At 35.5% G+C, this 24,311-nt stretch overlaps 1 protein-coding gene across 6 annotated transcripts in view; it reads left to right on the plus strand.

The window, feature by feature from the left end:
* Positions 1 to 24,311, plus strand: part of SHPRH (SNF2 histone linker PHD RING helicase) — an 87,914-nt gene that overhangs the window by 58,640 nt on the left and 4,963 nt on the right. For 5 of the 6 annotated variants that reach the window (XM_033235146.1, XM_033235145.1, XM_033235148.1 and 2 more), the window contains exons 24-28: positions 559 to 630; positions 3,440 to 3,628; positions 18,887 to 18,979; positions 19,593 to 19,679; positions 20,495 to 20,673. In XM_033235146.1, coding sequence (XP_033091037.1) covers positions 559 to 630; positions 3,440 to 3,628; positions 18,887 to 18,979; positions 19,593 to 19,679; positions 20,495 to 20,673 — 620 coding nt within the window. The remainder of the gene's footprint in view (positions 1 to 558; positions 631 to 3,439; positions 3,629 to 18,886; positions 18,980 to 19,592; positions 19,680 to 20,494; positions 20,674 to 24,311) is intronic. The other variant, XR_004442920.1, reaches the window with a different exon arrangement.

Here is a 24,311-nt window from a genome sequence, read left to right on the forward strand (position 1 = left end):
GTTTTAAGTCACTAAATTTGTAGGTGATTTATTATATGTAAAAAGGAAAACTGGACAACATAGTAAAACGAAACGGACTCTATATGGTAAGATCAAATGAACATTATGGAACTGTAAAATATATACATACATTATTGATTTACTTATAAAAATCAATAATTAATAGAGGAAAAGAATAATTCATTGATTCAATTTGTTTAGATGCCTTATCTGAAAATCTGTTACCTGAAATGCTCCGATGAGCGTTTACCTTGATTGTCATGTCAGCACTCAAATAGTTTGGATTTTGGAGCATCAGATTTCGGATTTTGGATTAGGGTTATTCAATCTGTATGTTTAAAATTGTTTTCTTTTTTTTTCCACTCCTTGAATAAATGATATTTGTAAGTAAGTCTCAGGAATAATAATGTTAGGTAATATATTGATGGGTCATCTACATTGTTAGATTATGTAAATTGTAATTGCCGGTATTCATTTCCATAAATGAGTTACAAAACATGGATCAGATTTTATATGTAAAAATGTAACTAATGTATTTTTAAATTCTTTTTTGAATAGTCTCAAGACAAAACATCAGGAGGTATTAATCCAGAACCTTGTCCAATCTGTGCTCGACAGCTGGGAAAACAGGTAAAATTATAATAAACATCAGATGCATTTATAAAATACCTTATGGTTTTCCAAGGTTTCTACATAAAATTTTTCTTTCGCTCTCTCTCGTTTTTCCCACCACAGTTTCTATGAAAGGCAAGTATTACCGTCATCTTAAAGATAGCACTAGAGGTTAGGTGACATGCTTAGGGTTAGATATTTGAGCAATGCTTTTCTGAAATGGGAAGTGAAAAAATATTTCTAGAATGACCCCATCTTTTTCATTAAAGATGCATAGTTTCGAACATTGTTTCCAGTCACAAGGTTGTGTCTGGTAATTTGACTTTGTCAGGTTAATATAGTTATTCAGTAATTATACAGAAATGTAATATAACGCACATAGATTTACTTAAGGTATTACATTAGTATAGAATATAGTTCTTACTTGCCAGTATTAATATCTCGTAATACTTGTACTTTAGAGTACAAATTAATCTCCCCTACGGAAATTTAGATGTGATTTTGGTAGACCACTTAAATAGATTTCTTTGTGAATATTAGTATACATAATGTTCATAAACATATTCTCCTCTAGGAGAACTGCAATTTATGAAAATACAAGTTTCTGCTTTCTATGATAAATCTGTATATCTATATCAGAATATTCTTTGCCCTTGAAAATTTGAAAGATAAGCCTATTATTGTTGAAGAAGTAGAGATATTCTTGGCTGGTTTTTTCTATGGAACCGAGAGTTGAAAGGTAAATATATGCATTCCATATTCTGACCAGTAATAATCAAGAAGAAAGTACCTTTTAGTTTCCAAGATTGGTGGAGAAGGTGAGATCACAGGAATATGTGGTAATACATCTTAAAAGGAAAGATGCTACATTGGAAACTGAGCAAATAGTAGTGTACAAATGCTGACTTCTGACAAAAGTCAGTGATGAAACTGTGATAAAAGTTGTGATAAAAATGGAAGAAATCATGACATAAAGTAGTCTTTTTTGCTTTTAGTTTTGATAAGATTTATGCAACTAGACTGTCTCAGACATTTTATTTCATTTTGTCTTAAACATTTTCAGTTTTTAAAGTTCTTTCATATACATTAGTTCATTTAATTCTAGCATAACCTAGAAGACCATATTGGATTTCAATAATAGTAACAAAACTACTTTTCAAGCCCTGTTCATACTCACAATGTAGAGTAGCTGTATATTTTTTTCCTTTTTGGCTCCCCAGTTCTCCCCTTCTTCTAATTTAGAGCTATTAAATTAGAATCTATCAGAGATGACTCATATATACCAGCTGATGCCCCTGGAGGCATTGCCATTTGTCTCTTCTGTTTGGGTCAGTCAGCTTCCTGTCACTCCTAATGCTCAGGTGCCAGGTATCTCATTGCTTCTTCTCCATTGCACATGTAGGTGGACCTGTCTTGACATTTAGTTGGTCCATTTTGAGCTCCATTGAGTCACAAAACTCCTTTCTAATAGAGTACCCCAGTGGCGCTAGAGGTACATAAAGTATGATATAGTGCTGCTCTGTGTCATACAAAAATGCTAGTAAAACAGCTCTTCGGTTTCATTAGTCTTAACTCCTATGGACTCTGGCAGAGGTGCAGCTAGAGAACAGTAGGAATAGTATTAGCTGATAATAGGCAAAATAGTGGTTTTAAAACCAAGCTTATATACCTCAATTTTCTCTTCTTTCAATGTGAATTCTTTTCCTAAGAGCATCTTAGTTGATTCAGCAAAGAACCTCAAGTGGGCCAGCCTCATACTTTCTTTCCATACATGTGCAAATCCTAAAAAAAAAAAAAAGTTAGCTTAAGTATTTAAAAGTTTTGTCACTCAAAAGACAGTCAGTTTTTCTTATTGTTTTTACCAGATAAAAAAAGTTAAATCTACATTTCTAAGATGCCATAGCTTTTAGAACTTACACCTAGACTAAATCTATTGCTCTTTTACATCTCTCATTGCCAAAGAGGGCAAAAGTCTCCATGGTATGTTACAAAGATTCAGAGAGGATTATTTTATTTTTCCCAGATAGGACAAGGGGTTTCTTAAAAATTTCTTTTTGGCCAAGTGTGGTGGCTCACACCTGTAATCCCATGCCAAGACAGGTGGATCACGGGGTCAGGAGTTCAAGACCAGTCTGGTCAACGTGGTGAAACCCCTGTCTACTAAAAATACAAAAATTAGCCAGTCGTGGCAGCGAGCACTTGTAATCCCAGCTACTCGGGAGGCTGAGGGAGGAAAATCGCTTGAACCCTGGAGGTGGAGGTTGCAAGGTTGCAGTGAGCCAAGACTGCGTCATTTGCACTCCAGCCTGGGTGACAGACCGAGACTGTCTAAAAAATAATAATAATTTCTTTTTGGTTGTATTTTTAAAAAAATAACCAGAACCACTTTCAAAATAAATGTGAGATACTAACTAACCCATAATTATTTTCTATATAAGTGCTTTAATTGTGAAAATATAAATCTATTTTTTAAACTAAATAGAATATGTCGAGTATGATATTATCTCCAAATTAATATTCTGAGTCCCTCTGTTATATCTGTTGTTAGAGTGCTGAAGGACTGATTTACGTTCTTCCCAAATACAGAAATGAGAACACCACCTTTCTACAGTGACTATCATGCTCACTTTTAGGATGAACACAACTGAAGATTATGAAAGCTTACTTTGGAATAAAAAATTAAAGGCACAACTTGGCTTTATGACAAAGAATATTAATGTCATAAAATCTTTGGGAAGAAAAATTGTGATTCTCTTCTCCTTTTGATATACTTCTAAGTTGTAAGGCATCTTTGATAGCACTAAGGCTTGTTCTGTTTTCTTTTTAGTGGGCAGTACTGACCTGTGGTCACTGTTTCTGTAATGAATGCATTTCTATAATTATTGAACAATACAGCGTGGGATCTCACAGAAGCTCCATTAAGTGTGCAATCTGCCGCCAGACCACATCTCACAAAGAAATCTCATATGTCTTCACCTCAGAGAAAGCAAACCAGGAGGAGGACATCCCTGTGAAGGTAAAGTAGGTCAGGAACACGTAGAAGCATAGGTAAGGCAATATAATATAGGAAGCAGTATCTGATTAAGAAAGCATGAACATCAGAACAAGCATGACAGTGAATAGGTAGATGCCACTGTTGTCCATAGATATACTGCCTGAAAGCGTCAGCTTAACCATCTAATTTTTTATTGTGGGAGGAACACAGAACGCTTATTCAAACATAATAGCGATAGTCATGTACACTGTAGCTAAAATGTAACAGCTAAAATTCCAGTTTCCTATCATCCTCTATAATATTACTATCCACCACAAGTAGATAGAGGTCTGGTTACATTAGAGATTTATTTAAAGTAAGAGTTTTCCTCATTCTTTTACTCAGCCCTGGATCTAAGGAAAAAAGGATGTGTCTAAACAGAAGGATAAAATAAATTGGCTAATGAAAACAACTACAAGATAGATGTAATGTGCTTTTTAAACAGCATGGATTGCTATTTCAGGGTAAAGCCAAATTTTGGCTTTATTTTCCTAATTTTTTTCCATGTTTCATTCAGAATTTTAAGAAAATTACTATAATTTGATATCCAGACGAGATCTGTAATTGGATTTACTGCTTTTATGGTATTTAATAAAAAGTCAAGACTATTTTGTTCTTTCTTTTCCTTAAATATGCTTTTTTAATATTTTTTTTCTAACCAGACTTAAACAAAAGACACATCAGTATCTAAATGTAGTAGCAAATATAGGCTTTAAGGAATAATTAGAGAATGAGAATTAGAGAATGGTGGGGTTGACTCTTAAGCAAGATGAAGTATTCTTTATTCCTTCTTCTGAGTTTTTGATACTCTCTTTTCACTTTTAAGTAATGTGTTTTGTAAGCAGAATCAGCTATAAGTTGAAATTCACTACCAGTAGTTAGGCAGTTATTAGGGTACCCTTCTCCCAAGAAAACTGTAGTTGCATTAAAGAACTTTTAATTGCTCTTTTTCACTGTTATTTGAGTAAAACCTGAAAATATCAGTCATACTGCTCTTTAGTCTATTGGGATAAGCAGAATCCCAGTTAGAATAAGCTTTCATCCATTCATTCCACACATATATATTGGACACACACTAGCACACACGCGGTGTGCTAGGCCTCATAGACGCAGCATACACATAAATAAAACAGATATGGTTACTACTCTTGTGGAGATTGGTGAAGGAGTTTTAATTAGGGCAAGAAGCACAGATGTTAACAAATAATTAATATGTTATAATTGTGATAAGCACTACAAAAGAACAAAGCTGGAGGCATCACACTACCTGATTTCAAACTGTACTACAAGACTACAGTAACCAAAACAGAATGGTACTGGTACCAAAACAGACATATAGGCCAATGGAGCAGATGATTTGGCGGATGGCAGCCAATGATTTGGGTGATGGCAGTAGAAATGGAGAGACGTGCGTATATTCTAGACGTGTTTAAAGTAAAGATAGTAAGAGAATGTTGGCAGCATTAGTGAAGGAGATTTCGTAGATCACCCCTGGTTTCTGATGTGAATAAGCAGGTGGGTGATATAAGGCATTTGGAAGAAGATACATTTAGACATACCATATTTAAGGTGCCTAAGACATCCAAGTAGAACTATCCAGGAAAGTGTTGATATGTGGAGCTGGAGATACAAAATTCAGAGTCACTAACAGAAAAGTTTACTTCAGATCGCATCCTATGAAGTCCTTAATTTTAAAAGATTGAATCAAGTTGGGAGGGCTGGAAAATGAGAAGGAGTAACCAGGGACAGGCAATCCAGTGGGGTATGCTGGCAACAAAGGCCACAGGGAAGCTCTGCTTCGGTAAGGAGGCGGTAGTTCTGAAGGTGGATCAACTACAGTGTGGACTAGTTTGTCTAATGAGGTCACTGATGACTTTAGAAGGAGCTCTTTTAACAAAAATGTAGAGGCAGAAAGCAGATGGGGAGGGATTGAGGGATGAGCAGGAAGTCAACAAGTACAAAAAATGCCCAACTATTTCATAAATTTAACTGTGAAATAGAAGCAGAATTGTAACCAGAAGATATGAGTACAGAAAGACATCACTTTTTTTTGGTTGTTTTGTTTAAGACAAAAGATTCTTGAGCGTGTTTAATCTCCCGTGAAAAAAAAGGATAGACTGAAGATATAGGAGAAAGGATAATTTGTAATACAAGTTTCTTGAAAAGGAGAATGTTGATGTATAGAAAGTAGAGGTTTCTTTGAAGTCAAATATCTATTGAGCACAAAAGATATAAACATAAATGTTCTTATCTGAGAATGGGAAATCATAGTCATTCCAGAGAGGACAGGTCTGCCAGATGTGACTGTAGAAGTTAGGTAACTCAAGTGAGGTGGAGAAGAAAAGATGCTAGAAGATTAAAGTGAGACCTGAATTTTGGATGAGTTGTCCAGACAGATGGTATGTAATATCTAGAGTTGAGGTATAGAGTAAATTAGGCACCAAAGTTCTTAGTGAATGTAGGATAGGGTTCAGTAAATTATAGCAAAGAGTACAGTTGGGATAACTGGGCTTCAGGAGGCTCAAAAAATGGAAGTTGTTATACCAATGAGAACTAATGCTCTGAAGCCTGCGTTTGCGTACCAGCAGTCAAATGTAACACTCAAATCCTTCTTTCAAAAGGGCTGCTGAGAGACCAGTATGTTTAGAGGATAGCCAGGTTCTAATTAGAGCAGGGAAGTGAAAAGCAATATTTCTACAAGAGGTAGAAAATATGAAACAATTTGTTTCATGATATACAAGTTCCAGGGGGCGCCAGCGAAAGGTCCAGCAGTGAAAGAAGAAAAGTGAGAGGGTGAACAAACAGGAAGGAAGTGCAGGACAGTATGGGAGGAACAGAATAGGCAAGGATACGTCATGAGAGCATCATGACCTAAGGATCATCTAGTCCTGTTCCCCGTCGGTGAATCCCCTGAATACATTTTACAGTCAGCCCTGTGTGTCTGTGGATATAGCCAACCATAGATCAAAAATATTTAGAAAAGGAAAAATTCCATGAAGTTCTAAAGAGGAGAACTTGAATTTGCAGCATGCTGAGTTTACGTTGAATCCACGCAAATGAAATGATGTGTAGGGATTACATGAGGTAATCTGGAGATGATTTAAAGTATACAGGAGGATGTGTGTATGTTATATGTAAGTACGACATTATTTTATACAAGGGCCTTGAGCATCCTGGGATTTTGATATCCACAGGGGTTTTGGAAGCAGTCAGTCCCTCACAGATACTGAGGGAGGACTGTATTTTTAAAGCAAATGCCTAAGAGTTACTGAATGAAGAAGTAGGTGACTTACGGTGCAGCCCTGAGGCATTTGACAGTTACTCTTTATCCTGCCTGCAACACTGAGAGCTACGCTCCTTCCCAGTCCCTCTCTCCGCCTTTCTTCCCACTCCTATAGTTTCTCCTTTCCTTCCCATAAAGATAGTCTTTCTTAGCCCTTCCTTTTTTCTCTTCATTCTCTTCCTCTGGCCACAGCATCTCAAGGGCCACAGATGGCCTTTGTGGCTAAGAAGAGATGGCTCACCCTTAGGTAAAAGCATGCATCACAGTACAAGGAACTGGCATAAGAAAGAACTGCTGTGTCAGGTTTTGTGCAGAGAGGTTAAAGAAGTGATTGCTCTAGCTACCAGTAAACAGCACAACCTCTATGAAACTGAGTCATTGAGCCCATCAAATCCAAACACCTGTTCATTTTATGGCAACTTTCCTAGACACTCAGGATAGAGACTGGCACAGTTACATGTGCCGTGCTGTTAGAGCAGGGATATCAGTGTATAAATACTGTTTATTGTGCTCTCACTTCTTGCTGTCTTTCATGGGTATTGATGAACATGTGAATTAACTGAAGCATCTTTAAAAAAAATTAAGATTATAGAATTTACTAAAGATAATTTCCCTTTGATAAAAAGATGCACATGTAATTACATTTTCTTTTGTTGAACATAAGACTGAATATTGTATCATTGTGCGGGCAAGTTTTATCCCTCCTCGACGTCCTCACATTGCTTCATGCCATGTTTAGGTTGGCTCTTCGCTGCTGTTTCTGTTACCATTTGTGTCTGCCACATTTGCCTTGTGCTTCCTGTCTCTTCTTCTGACTTCTGTCACATTTCTGCCCTGCTGTCTGTCATGTCCTCCTTGAAACATCTGCTTATTATATTCTGAGAATTCACCCCTCTCTTGTGACTCTTTGAAACTTCCACATAAAAGGTCATATTGCCTATTTTGGATTTGTATGTAAATAAAGATGGCTGTGTGTAAATAATTAAGGCATTATTTTCAAATTTTAGAACTACTGGTTCTAATTATTTCTAAACTATTTAAATCCCTGAGCTTTAACAAACAATACTGAGAAGTAATTTTTATTTAATTGAAATGTTTATATTTTCTGAAATATGAAATTTATTTCTGAAATGGTTATTTCACTGTATTTATGTCAAGATTCTCAGACATAGCAAACCATATATCATGCATAATGCTTAATCATATAGCTGTTTTGTGGATAAAAGATATTTGGAAAACATAAAACTACTATTTATTAGTAGTAGACATTTTTAAATAGTATTTCTTGGAAAGAAGAGATTTTACAATGTAAGGAATGCTGTTGATTGACCATAGATACAAAATGAATACTAGGATCACAAATGTCCTGTTTGGTGGATACACTTAAGTTGAAGACCATTTCTTCCCCAGCAACAGTGTGACAGTATTCCTAAATGACCTTTGGAACCTAGTGGGCATCTCACAAAGTAAACAAAATTCCCCTTGCAAGTTCTGACAACTGCTAGGCATTTTGGATGGTGAAGTGGGCCTCCTGGCAGAACATATGGCCCATGTGTCTTGTTCCCTGTGTCCTATGTTTGGCTAGGTTTCATACAAAGCGTTTTGCCAGTGGAAACCCTGACCCTATAATGAACAAGAGTCTTAAATAATAAGAAATTTCTGTCCGGGAGAAAATAGACATAACCACTATGTAGATACAGTGACAGCAATACAGCACCCTCTCCACCCACCACATACTACACAATTGCTTCTCTTGTCAAACTTTTAAGTATCTGACCATCAACTGGCTTGCTTTTTAAAATAAATATTTTTGTTCATTCTCTACCTCCATAAACTTTGACTCATTAGACCTGAGATGTGGTCCAGAAATCTGCATTTTTAGCAAGCAAATATCTTAATAATAGAGATATCTTATATGGCCTGTTTGTAGAAAAAAAACTGTATCTCTACATTCCAACTCACAGAGAAGCCTGGCCATACTATGTGTAGAATTCTACATGTGGAATCCTGTTCTGTTCTTTTTTAATTTGAATTTTTGTTCAGTTAATTTAAAGATCATTTGTGACATCTGTCTCACACTTTTAAAATATAATTAAAATAAACATCTGAGTGGAAAAAAACGGATTATGAAATTCTGACTGAGTTTAAAATAGGAATAAAATAATTTGGTAAATATAATCCAGAAGTGATTATATTTAAATATATTTATCTAAATATTCTTATATAAGACAAGTTTTATATAACATGAACATTAACTGGTAAATTTGGAATGCAGTTGTATATTTTTTGTTAAAATATGTTATGACTAAATATAATTACAAAAAAGAAATACCATTTCTCTTTCTGTTCACTGGCCAAGTTAATACTTGTAATTCTGAACTGTTAGCCTCATGTTAAAGTTATCTATAGCTTTCAATAAATTGAACACACAGTAGAGACTTCTAAGATATAAACTAAAAGTTATCTTTATGAAATTATCTTTATGAAAACATCATTTGTAGAGTGTAAACTCCATTAAAAGGTAGAGGACTTTTCATGAGGTAGGGATGTTGTTTTATTTACTATTTTATATGAGGCATTTGGAACAATACCTGGCATATAATAGACACTCAGTAAGTATTTGAATGCATGGATGGATAACAATTGAATAGTCTATACCTGGTAACCCTAAGAGCCTTTGTATCCAAATAAAATTCTTAACTTTTTTTCCATTGCTAACTTACATCTTTGAAATAATTATGCAAAATGTTTAAAATAACAGGATAATATTTTTGTGGCCTAATACACTTGTAAGATTTTCCATAGCCTAGACATAATTTCCATTGAGCTTTATTCAAATATCATGTGAATGCTTGAAGAACCCAGTACCTGCCCTACGCATGTGCTTGAAAAGTATTTCCCCTTTGTAGCACCAATCATACAAGCTTCATAACTGCACTCAATTGTATCTGTGGCCACCAGTATAGGTTTTTAGCATGGTCAACAGGTGCAGACAGAAATAAAACAATGTTAACTGATCTTAACTCAGCTGAACCTACTATGGACAACACACACACATTGAAGGAGTTAGCTCTATTTCAAAAAGAAAAGTCCAGAATAAAAGTAACAGAAGTCAGACAATACCAAAATAGGAAATAACTTAACTAACAGTCCTCTCAATAGGAAACTTTTTTGGAAGTTTTTCCTATATATTTGTGTGTATTTCATATGTATGAATACATATATTAATTAATATATATAAAATCTCTAAAGATACAGCCTGCTTGTTGACATAAAGTAGTCTCCAAACAAGAATGTTCTCTCTTTTGTTTGATTAAAAAAATAAGCCTGGGCCAGATGCAGTGGTTCCAGCCTGTAATGCCAGCACTTTGGGAGACTGAGACGGGCATATCACGAGGTCAGGAGATCGAGACCATCCTGGCTAACACGGTGAAACCCCGTCTCTACTAAAAAAATACAAAAAACTAGCCGGGCGTGGTGGCGGGCGCCTGTAGTCCCAGCTACTCGGGAGGCTGAGGCAGGAAAATGGCGTGAACCCGGGAGGCGGAGCTTGCAGTGAGCTGAGATCCGGCCACTGCACTCCAGTCTGGGCGACAGAGCGAGACTCCGTCTCAAAAAATAAATAAATAAATAAAATAAGACTGAGTGTATTCATCATCTTCATTGCATTGACTTTACTCTGATATTCTTGAGGAGTCAGCAGTGACTTTAGCTCTTAATTTTACAAGTGGAGCTAAGCATGACCATGGGAATCCACAGTTCCTGCACAGAAAAAGAGGTGGCAGAAAGATGTGGGCAGATGAGGTAAATAGAAAAAATAGAAAATGGCAAAGGAAAAGGAAGAACTAGATTGGTGACAAAGGGATATATTGAGTGACAAGCTCTTGATTCAGGGTGATGGATTGCCAAGCCCTGTTTCAGATAGTGCTCCAGTATTCACTTTTCTTATAGAGTCATTGAAGCGAAATACAAAGCAACAATACCTTCCTAGTCACTGAGCGTTATTTTTCTTTTATATGTGTAAATCAAGTGCAAGTAGCCCTTTGCTGCTGCAGCAGAGAACTCTCATATGTGTTCTCATTCCTTTCCTTTCTCCCTTAAGTAAGGAATCTCAGTAGATAGGTTATGGACATGAATCGAAATAGAGTAAAGCTAAGCTACAGTGTATCTTTCTACACCAGTACTCAGATTTTCACTATTAATGTTGCACCCTCTTTTTTCCCCAATAATAAGTCTTCAGTGCATGAAAAGCACTTCATCCCTTTGAAATTGCATCAGTAAAATAGTTCATCTCATTCTGGAGGGGAGAGGATTAAAATCTAGATCAGATGCTACTTGATTACTTTATTAGAAGAATTTTTTCAGTCTACTGAACATACGGCAAAGAAACAAAACTGAATTTTCTGTCATTTTAACACATTTAACAACTTGTAATTCAAAGGTTACGTTCTCCACATTTTACAACAGGAGGCTGCAACTATAGAACACCTTATTCCAATGAGACTTAACTCTGATAAAAACAAGTTAGTAGCACCTGTTAGAGCAGATAAGAAGCCGCATGACATTTCTGATCTTGAGTTGTGTTACTAAGTGACTTCCAGGCCAAACTTCATTGGAAAGATTCTTTATTGGCCTTTGGTGCTATTGCGTCTCTACTGTTTTTTCAGTGTGTTGACTTCCTGCCCCAAATTCTGGAGCTTTAACTTTGCACTTTATTTTCCAGAAAGTGAAAGACTTCACTTTACTTCACTTCTTTATTTTTAAACATTTTAGTTCTCCTGGCTGCTGACTTTGTGTCTTGAGTAGAAAACCAGGAGAGATAACAGCCTTGAGCTGACTGGGAACACTTTGTATGTCTCCCATCCCAGTTTTCTAGTTGACCTTAGAGAGAATTAGTGCCTTGGAGAGAAGAATGACAAAGATACAGTCAGTGAGGGTACAGGAGAGAAGCTGTGTCCTTACTCCAGAACTGGGCCTTGGTCATTAATGTTTCGGAAACATGAAGGAAAACCAAACATTAAGCACAAAGTTAGGATTAGGAGGTATGTGTGTGTGCTGAAGAGACTAAGAAGAAAGGATGGGAGTAAGGAAAGGGACAATAATGTCAGAAGAGGACAGAGGTGCTTATAGTTAAGTACAGCTTTATCAGCCTAATATATTAAGAGATTATCTAGCAGGTTTGTGGGATTTCTCTTCCCATGTACACTCTTCCCTAATGCATGACATTCCCTAATGCATAACATAGTATGCATCCCTAATGCATAAGCAAAGCTTAACTTTGCATCTGTTTACTGCTGTAGCTAAATACTGAGTGTGCCTGAGGCTACCAGTTTACCTGTCTTGAGAATGTTCATACTGTGTTAACAGCTTATACAGGAATAGATTGGTATCCACATTTCCTTTTGTTACTTTTTTGCTTTTTTGCAAGCAACCTTGCCTGTATGTAACCCATTCCCTTTTTCCTGTGTTAATCTTACTTTTTTTTAGCAATGTGAATATTTACTTTCTGTAGCAGTAACCGCATTGAGTAGTCTTCTCAGAAGCTGGCAGATTTGAACCCAAGTTTATTTACATATTTAAGATAGAAGAAACATGAGAAAGAGCAGTAGAATGTGTGTAGTGCTCATTGAGGCAGTATAAAGCATTCATTTCAATTGCCAAACCAACAGATAAACCATTATTATATGTTTTTCTCCATATTCTGTAACACGCGTTAGACTATTATGTATTTGGAGACAAGGGAGTGTGTTTTTTCATCCAGTTCCTCATATAGTTCTTTGTTAACTCCGAGTGAAAAATTGTATATATTTGTGGTAGTATACAACATGTTTTAATATATGTAGATATTATGGAAGGATTGAATCAAACTAATTAACATATCCATCACTTCACATACTTAACCAATTTTTGTGGTAAGAACATTTAAAATCTGCCTTCTTAGCAGTTTTCAAGTACAGTTGGCCTCCCATATTTGCAGACTCTGCATCAGCAGTTTCAGTTAACCGCAGATAAAAAATACTCAAGAAAAACCCAGCAACAATAAAAAATCACGATACAACATATTTAAAAAACAAATTTTTAAAAGACACTATAATTATTTACATAAGAGTTACATTGTATTAAGTATTGTAAGTAATACGGAGATGATTTTAAAGTATACAGAAGGATGTGTGTAGGCTATTATGTAAACACTGCCATTTTATGTAAAGCACTTAGCATCTGCAGATCTTGATATCCAGTGGGAATCCTAGAACTCCCCATGGATACCAAGGGACAGCTGTAAACAATACATTATTGTGTACTATAGTCATCATGCTGTACAGTAGATCTTTAGATCTGTTCCTTCTGTCTAACTAAAACTTTGTACCGTTTAACCCACTCCCTTCCCCAACAAACTCCAGCCTCTGGTAACCACCGTTGTGCTCTCTGCTTCTGTGAGTTCAATGTTTTAGATACCACATGTAAGTGAGATCATGCAGTATCTGTCATTTCTGTGCCTGGTTTATTTCAGTTAGCATAGTGTCTTTCAGGTACATAGGTGTTATCTCACCAGACAGGATTGATTTACTTTTGGGTAAAAACATATTCCATTGTGTATATATACCCTGTTTTAAAATTTATTCATCAGTGGATGGACACTTACATTGATTCCATGTCTTTGCTACTGTGAATAATGCTGAAATTAACTGGAGAATGCAGATATCTCTTCCACATGCTGATTTAATTTCCCCTGCATATATACCCAGAAATAGAATTGCTGGATCATGTGATAGTTCTATTTTTAATGTATTGAGAAACCTCTTTACTGTTTTCCAAAATGGCCCTACTAATTTGTATTCGTACCAGTAGTGTACAGGGGTTTCCTTTTTCTCCACCTTCTCACCAATGCTTATCTCTTGTGTTTTTTATAATTGTCGTTCTAACAGGAATGAGGTGTGTATCTCGGTGTGGTTTTAATTTGTATTTCCCTGATGATTAGTGTTGTTGAGCACCTTTTCCTATACCTGTTACCTATTTGTATGTCTTCTTTTGAGTAATATCTTTTCAGGTCCTTTGCCGATTTTTTACTCAGGTTGTTTTCTTGCTCTTGAGTTTTTTGAGTTTCTCATATATTTTGGATAATAACTCCTTATCACATGTGTGGTTTGCAGATATTTTCTCCTTTGCTGTAGATTGCCTTTGTTAATTATTTCCTCTGCTGTGCAGAAGATTGTTACTTTAATGCAATCCTATTTATCTTTTTGCTTTTCTTGCTTGTGTTTTTTGGGTCGTATCCAAAAAGGCTTTACCAAGATCATTGTCAAGTAGTTTGTAGTTTTGGGTCTTACATTTAAGTCTTTAATCCATTTTGAGTTGATTTTTATATATGGGGTGAGATAAGGGTCCAGTTTTATTCTTCTGCATGTGGATAACTGGTTTTTTCAGCACAGTTTATTGAAGAGACTGTGTTTTCCCCATTGTGTGATCTTCTTATGTTTGTTAAAGATTGGTTGACTGTGTATGTGTGGGTTTATTTCTGGGCTGTCTCTCCTGTTCCATTGGTCTGTATGTCTGTTTTTATTTCAGTAGCATACTGTTTTTATTACTATAGTTTTATAATGTGTTTTAGAATCAGGGAATGTGATATCTCTAGCTTTTTGCTCAAGATTGCTTTTGTTATCCAAGGTCTTTCATGGTTCCATATGAATTTTAGAATTGTTTTTTTCTATTTATCTTTGTCTGTTTTATGTTGCCATAGCAGAATATTTGAGACTGGGTAATTTATAAAGAAAAGGAGTTATGGCCAGATATGGTGACTCATGCCTATAATCTCAGTGCCTTGGGAGGCCGAGGCAGGAAGATCACTCGAGGCCAGGAGTTCAAGACCAGCCTGGGCAACATAATAAGACTCTATCTCTATGAAAACAAAAATTTCAAATTAGCCAGGCATGGTGGTGCACACCTGTAGTCCCAGCTACCCAGGAGACTGAGGTGGGAGGATCACTTGAGCACAGGAGTTCAGGGTTGCAGTGAGCTGTAATTATACCACTGCACTCCAACCAGGGTGACAGCACAAGACCCTGTCTCAAAAAGAAAAAGAAGAAAAGAAAAGAGAAAGTGTACTCCTTTTTCTGTAGGCAGGGAAGTTGAAGGAGATTGCCCTTCTGGTGAGGGCTTCCTTGTTACATGATAACACGGCGTAAGTTACAGGGATAGCAGACGGGTACAAAGAGAGAGCAACAAACAGGAGGAGGAAACTTACATTATAACAGCCCACCCTCACAGGAGCTAATTCTTCTTGCACAAGAAAGAATTTAGTCACTACCAAGAGAATGGCACCAAGTCATTCATGAAGGATCCACCCCCATGACTCAAAACACCTGCCACTAGGCCCGACTTCCCAACACCTCCATGCTGGGTATCAAATTTCAGCATGAATATCGCTGAGGACAAACTCAAATCATAGCACTATTTCCATGAAAAATGTCATTGGAATTTTAATAGGGATTGCATTGAATCTATAGATTGTATTAATATTTATGTAACAGTATTAATTATTTCAGTTCATGAACATATGTCTTTCCATTTATTTGTGTTCTCTTAATTTTTTTATTGTTTCAATGTTTCATAGTTTTCAGTGTACAAATCTCTCACCTTGATTAAATTTACTCCTAAACTTTTTTTTTTTTTTTTTACGGTATTATAAATGGGAATTTTTTATTGATGTCCTTTTTGGATCATTCATTGTTAGTTATAGAAATGATACTGATTTTTGAGTTTCTTTTGTATCCTGAAACTTTACTAAATTCATTTCTTTTAACAGGTTTTTGGTGGAATCTTTAGAAATTTGTATATATAAGATCATGTCATCTGCAAACAGTTTAACTTCCTTCTTTGAAATTTGAATGCCTTTTATTTATTTTCCTTGCCTAATTACTCTAGCTAAGACTTCCGATACTATGTTGATTAGCAGTGGCAAGAGTGGGCATTTGTGTTTTGCTGATCTTAGAGGAAAAGCTTTCAGCTTTTCACCACTGAGTATGTTGCTGGCTGGTAGGCTTGTCATTTATGGCCTTTATTGTTTTGAGGTACGTTCCTTCTATACGTAAGTTGTTGAGAGTTTATTAAAGTATGTTGAATTTTATCAGATATTTTTTCTGCAAATACTGAGATGATCATTTTTTTCCTTTATTCTGTGGTGTATCTCATTTATTGTTTTGCATATGTTAAACCATCCTTGCATGCCAGAGATGAATCCCTGTTGATCATGTTGAGTGCTCCCTTCTAATGTGTTGTGGGATTTGGCTTCCTAGTATTTTGTTGAGGATTTTTGCATGTTTTCATCAGAGATTCTGGTCTGTAATTTTCTTATAGTATTCTTGTCTGACTTTGATATCAGAGTACTTCTGGTCTTGTAAAATGAATTAAGAATATTCTCTCTTCAGTTTTTTAGAAAAGTTCAAGAAAGATTGGTATTAGTTCTTCTTTAAATGATTGTTCAACTTTACCAGTGAAACCACTAGTTCCTATGCTTTTCTTTGATGGGAGACTTTTTATTACCAACTCAATCTCCTTACTACATACTGGTCTATTCAGATTTTCTATTTCTTTGTGATTCAGTCTTGGTAGATTGTATGTTTCTGGGAATTTATCCATTTCTTGTAGATTTCCTGATTTGTTGGCATATAGTTTTTCCTAAGCCTCTTATGATTTTCTGTATTTCTGTGGTATCAGTTTTAATGTCTCTTCTTTCATTTATAATTTTTTTAATTTCACTCTTATTTTTTCTTAGTGTGCCTGAAGGGTTGTTCATTGTGTTTATGTTTTCAAATAACCAACTAAGAATTTCATTAGTCTTTTCTGTATTTTTTTTTCCGTTCTCTGTTTCATTTATTTCTGCTCTGATTTTTATTATATCCTTCCTTCTGCTGACTTTCGGCTTACTTTGCTCTTCTTTTTCCAGTTCCTTGTGGTGCAACATTAAGTTGTTTATTTGGAACATTTCTCTTTTTTTATGTAGTTGTTTATTTCTATAAGCTTCATTATTAGAACTGCTTTTGCTGAATTCCCATACCTTTTATTATGTTGTATTTCCATTTTCATTTGTCTCAAGATATTTTTAATTTTTCCTTTTAATTGCTTCATTGATCCATTGAATGTTCAAGAGCATGTTATTTAATTTCTACATTTTTATTTTTCCAAAATTCCTCCTATTGTGGATTTCTAGTTTCATTCGATTGTCAGAGAAGATACTTGACGTAATTTCAGTCTGAATTTGTTTTCAAGACTTGTTTTGTAACCTAACATTTTCTGCTAGGAAAGTAGGAAGTAACTAGACTAGGACGAAATGGTTCAGAACTGTAGCATTTGGAAGGGATCATTGAGCGCTACCACTGAACTGGCCAGTCATTGATAAAAGTGAATGCTCTGTTCTTTTCCTCCATAGAGATAGCACTACAGTGCTAGGAATGTTGGTTATAAAAAAATTATTGTACTTTTTTTTTTTTTGAACTTTTAGTAAGAAACATTAATTGGTGGAAGGATTCATAGTTATCCTGGTATTTCACTTGAAATATTTTTGAAAGTAAGCACTTGCAAGGAACATGGATGTTTTTGTCTAAATTCTGAAATGATCACCTTTACACTAATTTCCTATTTTCTCTTCGCTCTTATTTGAGATAATTATTAGACTGAAATAGGTTCTTTGTAGTACATTTCTAATCTTGCAAGTATACTTGAAAGTCTGCGTATCCAGAGAAAATAAGTGTAGAATCATGATTTTAGCATGAGGATTTTAAAACTTTTTCTATTATTCTATCTTGCTGACTTAAAATTAGTATAGCTTTCTTTCTTGTTTTGTTTGTATTTTTACCTTTGAATGTGTCTTCATGTAAAAGTGTGTTGAGAGGATTGAGGGAGAGGGTTATGCTGCTGTGGAAATATTTTTCTTTCTTTTTGGTTAAATCTGCCCTCGTGGTATAATCTAGGTCATTATAGTGCTCATATTTAATATCTCAGAAAGATAGTAAGTTCTTGAGTGTTTACTCTTTACCAGATGTTAGGCTAAATACTTTGTATACATTTGCTCATTTAATCATCACAGCTACCTTTGGAAAGAGATATAATTATCATTCAGCCCTGTTTGACAGATGAGGAAACAAAGGGTTAGAAACTGTAACTAGTGAGTTGCAGAACTATGAGTTCAACTTAAATTTGTCTCATTCAAAATCTCATAACCTTAATTTCTCTGTCATACCATCTCTGAGAGTACCTCAGAAGGAAAACTTTCTCATTGAGGGCTGCAGAAATACGTGCACTATTTTCCTCACTTTCTTATTTCTCCATTTTAAAAATCATTTTTTCACTTTCATCCTCGTCTGATAGAAATGGTTATGGAAGATGCAAAAAAAAAAAAAAAAAAAAAAACCACAGTTTTAAGTGTCTAGCTTTGTATGAATCTGTCTCATTCTAAGAGAGCATCATTTGTACCTCTGTCATTGTTTTTGGTAATACCCTTGCAAGAAAACGTTCTCCGTTGGTTGGATCCTTCACTGCTTAAGTTGGGAGTTTTGATTCATTGTATTCTTAACATTTCTAATGACATGATATCTGAAGAAAGGAAGAATAAATGAAGAGTGTTTTAAAATATCATTTCTGCTAATCTAATGTAACAAAATTTTGTAACTATAAAACCTGACTACTTAACTAAAAGATATTATCTTCAGGGTCATAGCACTGAATGACTTTCTGACATTCTTTTACATTCAAATGTCTGGGTGTAAATTTAATGACTTCTACATTTCAAAGCTAAAGAACATTTCCAGCAAACACAAAATGGAAAAGAGTAAACACACCTGATAATTTGTTTTGATGCATTTGTAGCTTTGATAATAAAAAGTATTTTATATTGCTTTTCCTTTCTATTCTTAACTAGATTTTATTTAGTAGTAATGTGTAATTTTTGTGTGTGTTCAAAGGGCAGCCATTCTACAAAAGTGGAAGCTGTGATCAGAACTCTGATGAAAATACAGCTTAGAGATCCAGGGGCCAAAGCACTCGTTTTCTCAACGGTATAATCAACATTTTCATCCTCAATATTAACTCGAACTGATTTTCCCTCACTAATCAGTTTGCAGCTGAGAACTAATTTTTAATGTTTACTCTTTGATTTTTTTCCCAAATCCATAAGATAGAATTATTTTTAGAGAAATGTGATGATGCTTCACAAGGCAATTTGTATGCTACATTTCATGATTTTTTATTAGTTTCATTTAAGGATTTTCTTAGTTTAATATTTTTAAAATTGGAATTTCTGACCTTGAAAGTCTCATTTCACAAGAATTTGGGTTAAAAAAAGAAAATCTACTGAATAAAGTGTTGAGTAAAACCCCTAGTTTTCATTTTAGAAAACTAAGTAACTATATTCCAGTGTGCACTCCATTATGTATTTTCTACTGTTTGTTTCTCTTAATTCCATTTTCAAAACCAGCATTTGATGCAAAAAAAAAATACTGTTTCAGATAGAGCTAAATAATATTGATAGTACTACATTTGAGGGCTTTGGTTTTGGTTTTATTTGCTTAACTCCAGTATAAAAGTCATTTTGATTTAATTACTTTTCAGATACCCTTAGATAAACGCTACATATAAATATTGGTTTTCTAATTGTTTTATGTGTTCTAGTGGCAAGATGTATTAGATATTATTTCAAAAGCTCTCACTGACAACAACATGGAATTTGCACAAATCAGTCGTGTTAAGACATTTCAGGTATGTTAAGATTTTACCCCTGGTTTTTGTAGTAGATACAGTTGCAAATTGAAACTGCTGTTAACTAGCTTAGTTACATTTATTGTCTGGTGTCACATAAGCCACATAAACAGCATCTGATTTCTTGATTAATTATTAAGTGAACATTTAGAAGCAGAGAAACTCTAGGTATTTTCAGTCTATGTAATGATACCTGTATATAACAAGACCATTGGCTTTTTAAAGATCTCCCAACTTAAGGTTCTTTTTTTTTTTTTTTTTTTTTTTTTTTTTTTTTTTTTTTTTTTTTAGTACAGGAAAAGATTACCTATGATATACCTGTTGAATGGACAGGGTCCTCGCATTGCAAGGATTAAGTTCTAAAGTCACTGTCAGGCAGAACTGCATGTGGTCACAATTATCCTTACATCATGCTCAGCATAGTGACAGACGTATGACCTGAAGCACACACAGAGACCAAATGAAAATTTAACAGATTCATGTCTCTTACCTCACATTCACTCTAGCACATTCTTTCTCTTTCTCTCTTTTTCCTCTAACCTCAATAGTTTAATTTGCATGCATCACATGCATCTGTCTTGTGATTCCTCTAGATATTACGAAGAACAAGAGAGCTTATATGATACATTTCTTCATAATTAAAATCAAGCGACAAGTTTACATTTTCTAAAGTTGGTTATTTTGCATTTAAGTTTCTTAGCTGTTACCTTTCACAATAGTAATAGATAGCATTAGACGTCTTTAAAGTGAGCTATTACATACTGCTCTTATTTTAACTGATCCAGCTAAAATTAAAATGTACCTTTCTTTTTTAGGAGAACCTTTCAGCATTTAAACGTGATCCCCAAATCAATATTTTGCTGCTGCCCCTGCACACAGGTTCTAATGGATTAACTATCATTGAAGCAACTCATGTTCTCTTGGTGGAGCCCATATTGAACCCTGCCCATGAGCTTCAGGCCATAGGGAGGGTGCACCGAATTGGACAGACAAAGTAAGGACTAAAATTAGAATCAGTCACATTTGCTTCAGTTTTCTGAGAAACCAAATCAGTCTTTAGACTCTTCATTTATGTTCATCATATCCTACTTGTTTTTAATTACTTCCTTAGATACTACATTTTTTATTTATTTTATAATTTATTTATAACTTTTTAATTATTTAATTAAAAGGCATGAGATTTCCAACCCTCCCTTCTCTCCAAGAAGCAAACCCCCAAATTGTCCCAAATTTTTCTTTTCCCTCCCACAAAAACCTTATCACTTTATCCAAAAAAAAATTGTTAAAAATGCTTAAGACAGCTACAAAGTTGAAGGCATCCATCATGCCTTTGAGGAGAATGGAGTTTTGTCTAAAGTAGTCCCGTGTTTAAAAGAAGACATACCTTGTACGTGACTGAAAATAAATGACTCCTTTTAAAATTCTTAACCTTAAGAAAAGACACCTCCTAGGTCAGCTCCAAGAGATCATTAGATTCAGTTTAAGGCCCAAAGCAAACCTAATAGTGAATATTATTATATGGCATGTATTAGCTTTATTCATATATCAGAATAGACAGTTATCTTTGATAAGGCCTGCTAAATGTGTTACCTTCTGGATGTTTAAAAAAGAAGTATCTTTTTTATTTAGAAATGTTAAATATCTTCGATGTTTAAAAAAGAAAAAAAAACACACATCGGTAATAAGCACTTATTAAATCAATATTTATTGAGTACCTACTGTATGTCAGGCATTATTCTAAATACTGAAGATTCAAATTGAATGATACATAATTTGTTTCCCCAAGTAGGTCACTGTGTAGTACAGGAAGCATGATTTAAAGTGTTGGGTAGAATGTGCAAAAGTATAATAATAAAAGGACTGTGTTAACAAAAGAAGGTAATGATCACTCGAGCCCTACAGGGTCAGGAAAGGCTTTATGATGTTGAGTCTTGAAGGAATAATTGTTTCAAAGTTGGCTGGAAAAGGGTAGTCACACAGCCAAAGAGAGTTAGAGATGCAAAAATACAGTGGTGGAAAATGACATGACATTTCTAGGGACTGTAAGGAGTTTGGAACTATTGCAGTGAAAGTATGAGAAAGGGATCAGGGGCAGGAAATGAAGTCTTCTGTGTCATACTCAGAAATGTAGACTGTCCTGTAAGTAGTAGCGGGAGAGAAAATAAAGGGTTTACTTGTAAACAGGGAAGAGACATGTTTATTAAACCCCTTAACAAATAGGGCAAAGTAACTGTAATAAATGCAGGCTTCTTCTAACTTACCACCAAGTGTCATTTAAAATGCAGTCACGTCTTTACTTGTTTTTTGTTGGTTTTCTTCTGTGTTTTTAAATACTGATATTTTGTCCTACCAGTGTTCTTTTAAAGCATAGGCTGGACTAGTCTCATATTTAAAACCACAAGTCCAAATGGCCATTCAGCATTACCCAACAATCTTACTATGCCTCCCAAGTGAATCTGTTTTTTTCTACCTTCTGAGGAGTCTGTCTTAAGTCTGTCTTCTTTCTCACCATTGCAATCTTGCCTCATACAGGGGAAACATATACAATCAGATTAGAAGTACCTCATCTTTCCATCATCAACTTGAACAGTCTGCCTGCATCAGTACTCACATGCTTTTTGGTAGATTTTTATTGAGTATCTTCTGTGTGCCAGGTACTGTTCTAGGAACATGAGATGTCCTCATGGAGCGCAATTCTAGCTGTAACGGGGTTGGTAGACAGAAAGGTGGTAAACAATAAACATAAGTACAATCTAGACTATGTTCAGAGCTGGAAAAGTAGAGCAGGGTGAGGAAGTAAGAGTGCAGTGTTTGGGCAGGAAGGCATGCAAGGCCTTATTGAGAAGGTCTGAGCAAGGACTTGAAAGAAATGGGAAAATGGGAAAGTTAGTCATACAGCTGTCTTGCAAAAGAACGTTCAAGTAAACAGTGCATTTGGTGCAAAGGCCCTAAGTCAGAAGTATGGTATGTTAGAAGAATAGCAAGGAACCACAGTTGCTAAAGGGGAGAGAAGCAGGAGTTGAAGTGAGCGCGCTCAGTGGAGAGAGGGATTATATTGGGCCCAGGAAGCCACTGTGAGGACAGTGCTTTTGCCCTGTGTGAAATCGGGAGCCATTGGAAGGCTTTGAGCAGAGGCCTGGCATATCTTAAGTTTTAAAAGAATCATTCTGAGTGCTATGATGGGGTGGGAGTGAAGGGGAACAAGGGAGAGTAGAAGCAGGCAGAGTCTTGGAGGCTATTGCAGTCATCCTGGTGAGAGCTGAAGGTGACCTGACCATGGCGGTAGCAGTGCACATGGTAAGGAGTGGTCAGGTTCTGGATATGTTTTGAAGATAGAACTGATAGTACTTTTGGACAGACTAGACATGGGGTGTGAGAGGGTCAAGGATAACACCATGGGTTTTGGCTTGGACAACTAGAAGGATGAAGTAACCTTTAGCTGAGCTGGAGCAGTCTACAGGGTAGAACAGATTTGGTAAGAGAAGAACTGACATTCAAATGGAGATTTCTATTCTGTAACTAGATGTACAAGTCCATTAAGTCACGAGACTGAATGAGATTACCTAGGGGTGAGTTTAGATAGTGATAGAATTTAGATAGAGGACCATGGACTGAACTCCAGGACACCAAATTTCAACTATTGTAGGAGAGGAGAAGAAACCAACAAAGGTAACAAAGATCAAGCAGTGAGTTAGAAGAAAACCAGAAGACGGGTGTCCTAGGAGCCACGTAAAAAATGTACCTCAAAGAAGAGGATATGATCACCTGTTGCAAGTGCTGTGAAAAATGTCAAGGAAGATAAGGATTGAGAACTGATCATTAGATTTAGCAACATGGAGATCAAAATCAGGTTAAGTGGTAGAGGTGACAGTCTGACTTCAGTTTTGGAGAAAATGGGATTTTGTGTGTTTCTTATTTAACAAATACTTATATAACAAAGAGAGGTTAGGTAACTTGCCCATGGTCAGACAACTAGTAGAAGCAGTTGCAGATTTCAGGCACAGCCATTCTGCCTTCACAGTACAAGCTTTAACCACAGTGCACTGCTGCTTCTGTGTGGCTGGTACAGCTAGTATTTGAGGAGTTTTGCTGCAGAGAAAAGGAAGAGAATGAGATCAAGAGAAGTATTTGTTTTTCCTTTCAAATGGGAGAATTAGAGAATGATTCATTAGAGACAACAAAAACTAGTGAAGGAGGAGAACAGGGAGAATGCTTGACAGTGTCCTTGAGTAGCCAAGAGGATACGGGATGGAACACTGAAGTGGAGGGAGGAGCATGGATATGTCATCCAGTAATAAGCAGGAAAGTACCTCATATGCCTTCCCTTTTATTACAGCAGAAGTATCCCTTTTCTTTCAAAAGCCACTCATTCATTTGTCCTGGACTCCATTCTTTCTCGTATTTTCAAGGACAGGTATACATTTCCCTTGTACAGATTGAGTATCCCTTAACTGAAATGCTTTAAGTGTTTTGCCTTTAGAATTTTTTCAGATTTTAGAATATTTGCATATACATGGTGAGATATCTTAGGAATGAAACCCCAGTCTAAACATGAAATTTATTTATGTTTCATATACAACTTCTACACATAGCCTGAAGGTGATTTTATGTAATATTTTAAATAATTTTGTT

The sequence above is a fragment of the Trachypithecus francoisi genome, unplaced genomic scaffold, assembly GCF_009764315.1.
Source record: "Trachypithecus francoisi isolate TF-2019V2 unplaced genomic scaffold, Tfra_2.0 Lachesis_group15, whole genome shotgun sequence".
NCBI classification, from domain to species: Eukaryota; Metazoa; Chordata; class Mammalia; order Primates; family Cercopithecidae; genus Trachypithecus; species Trachypithecus francoisi.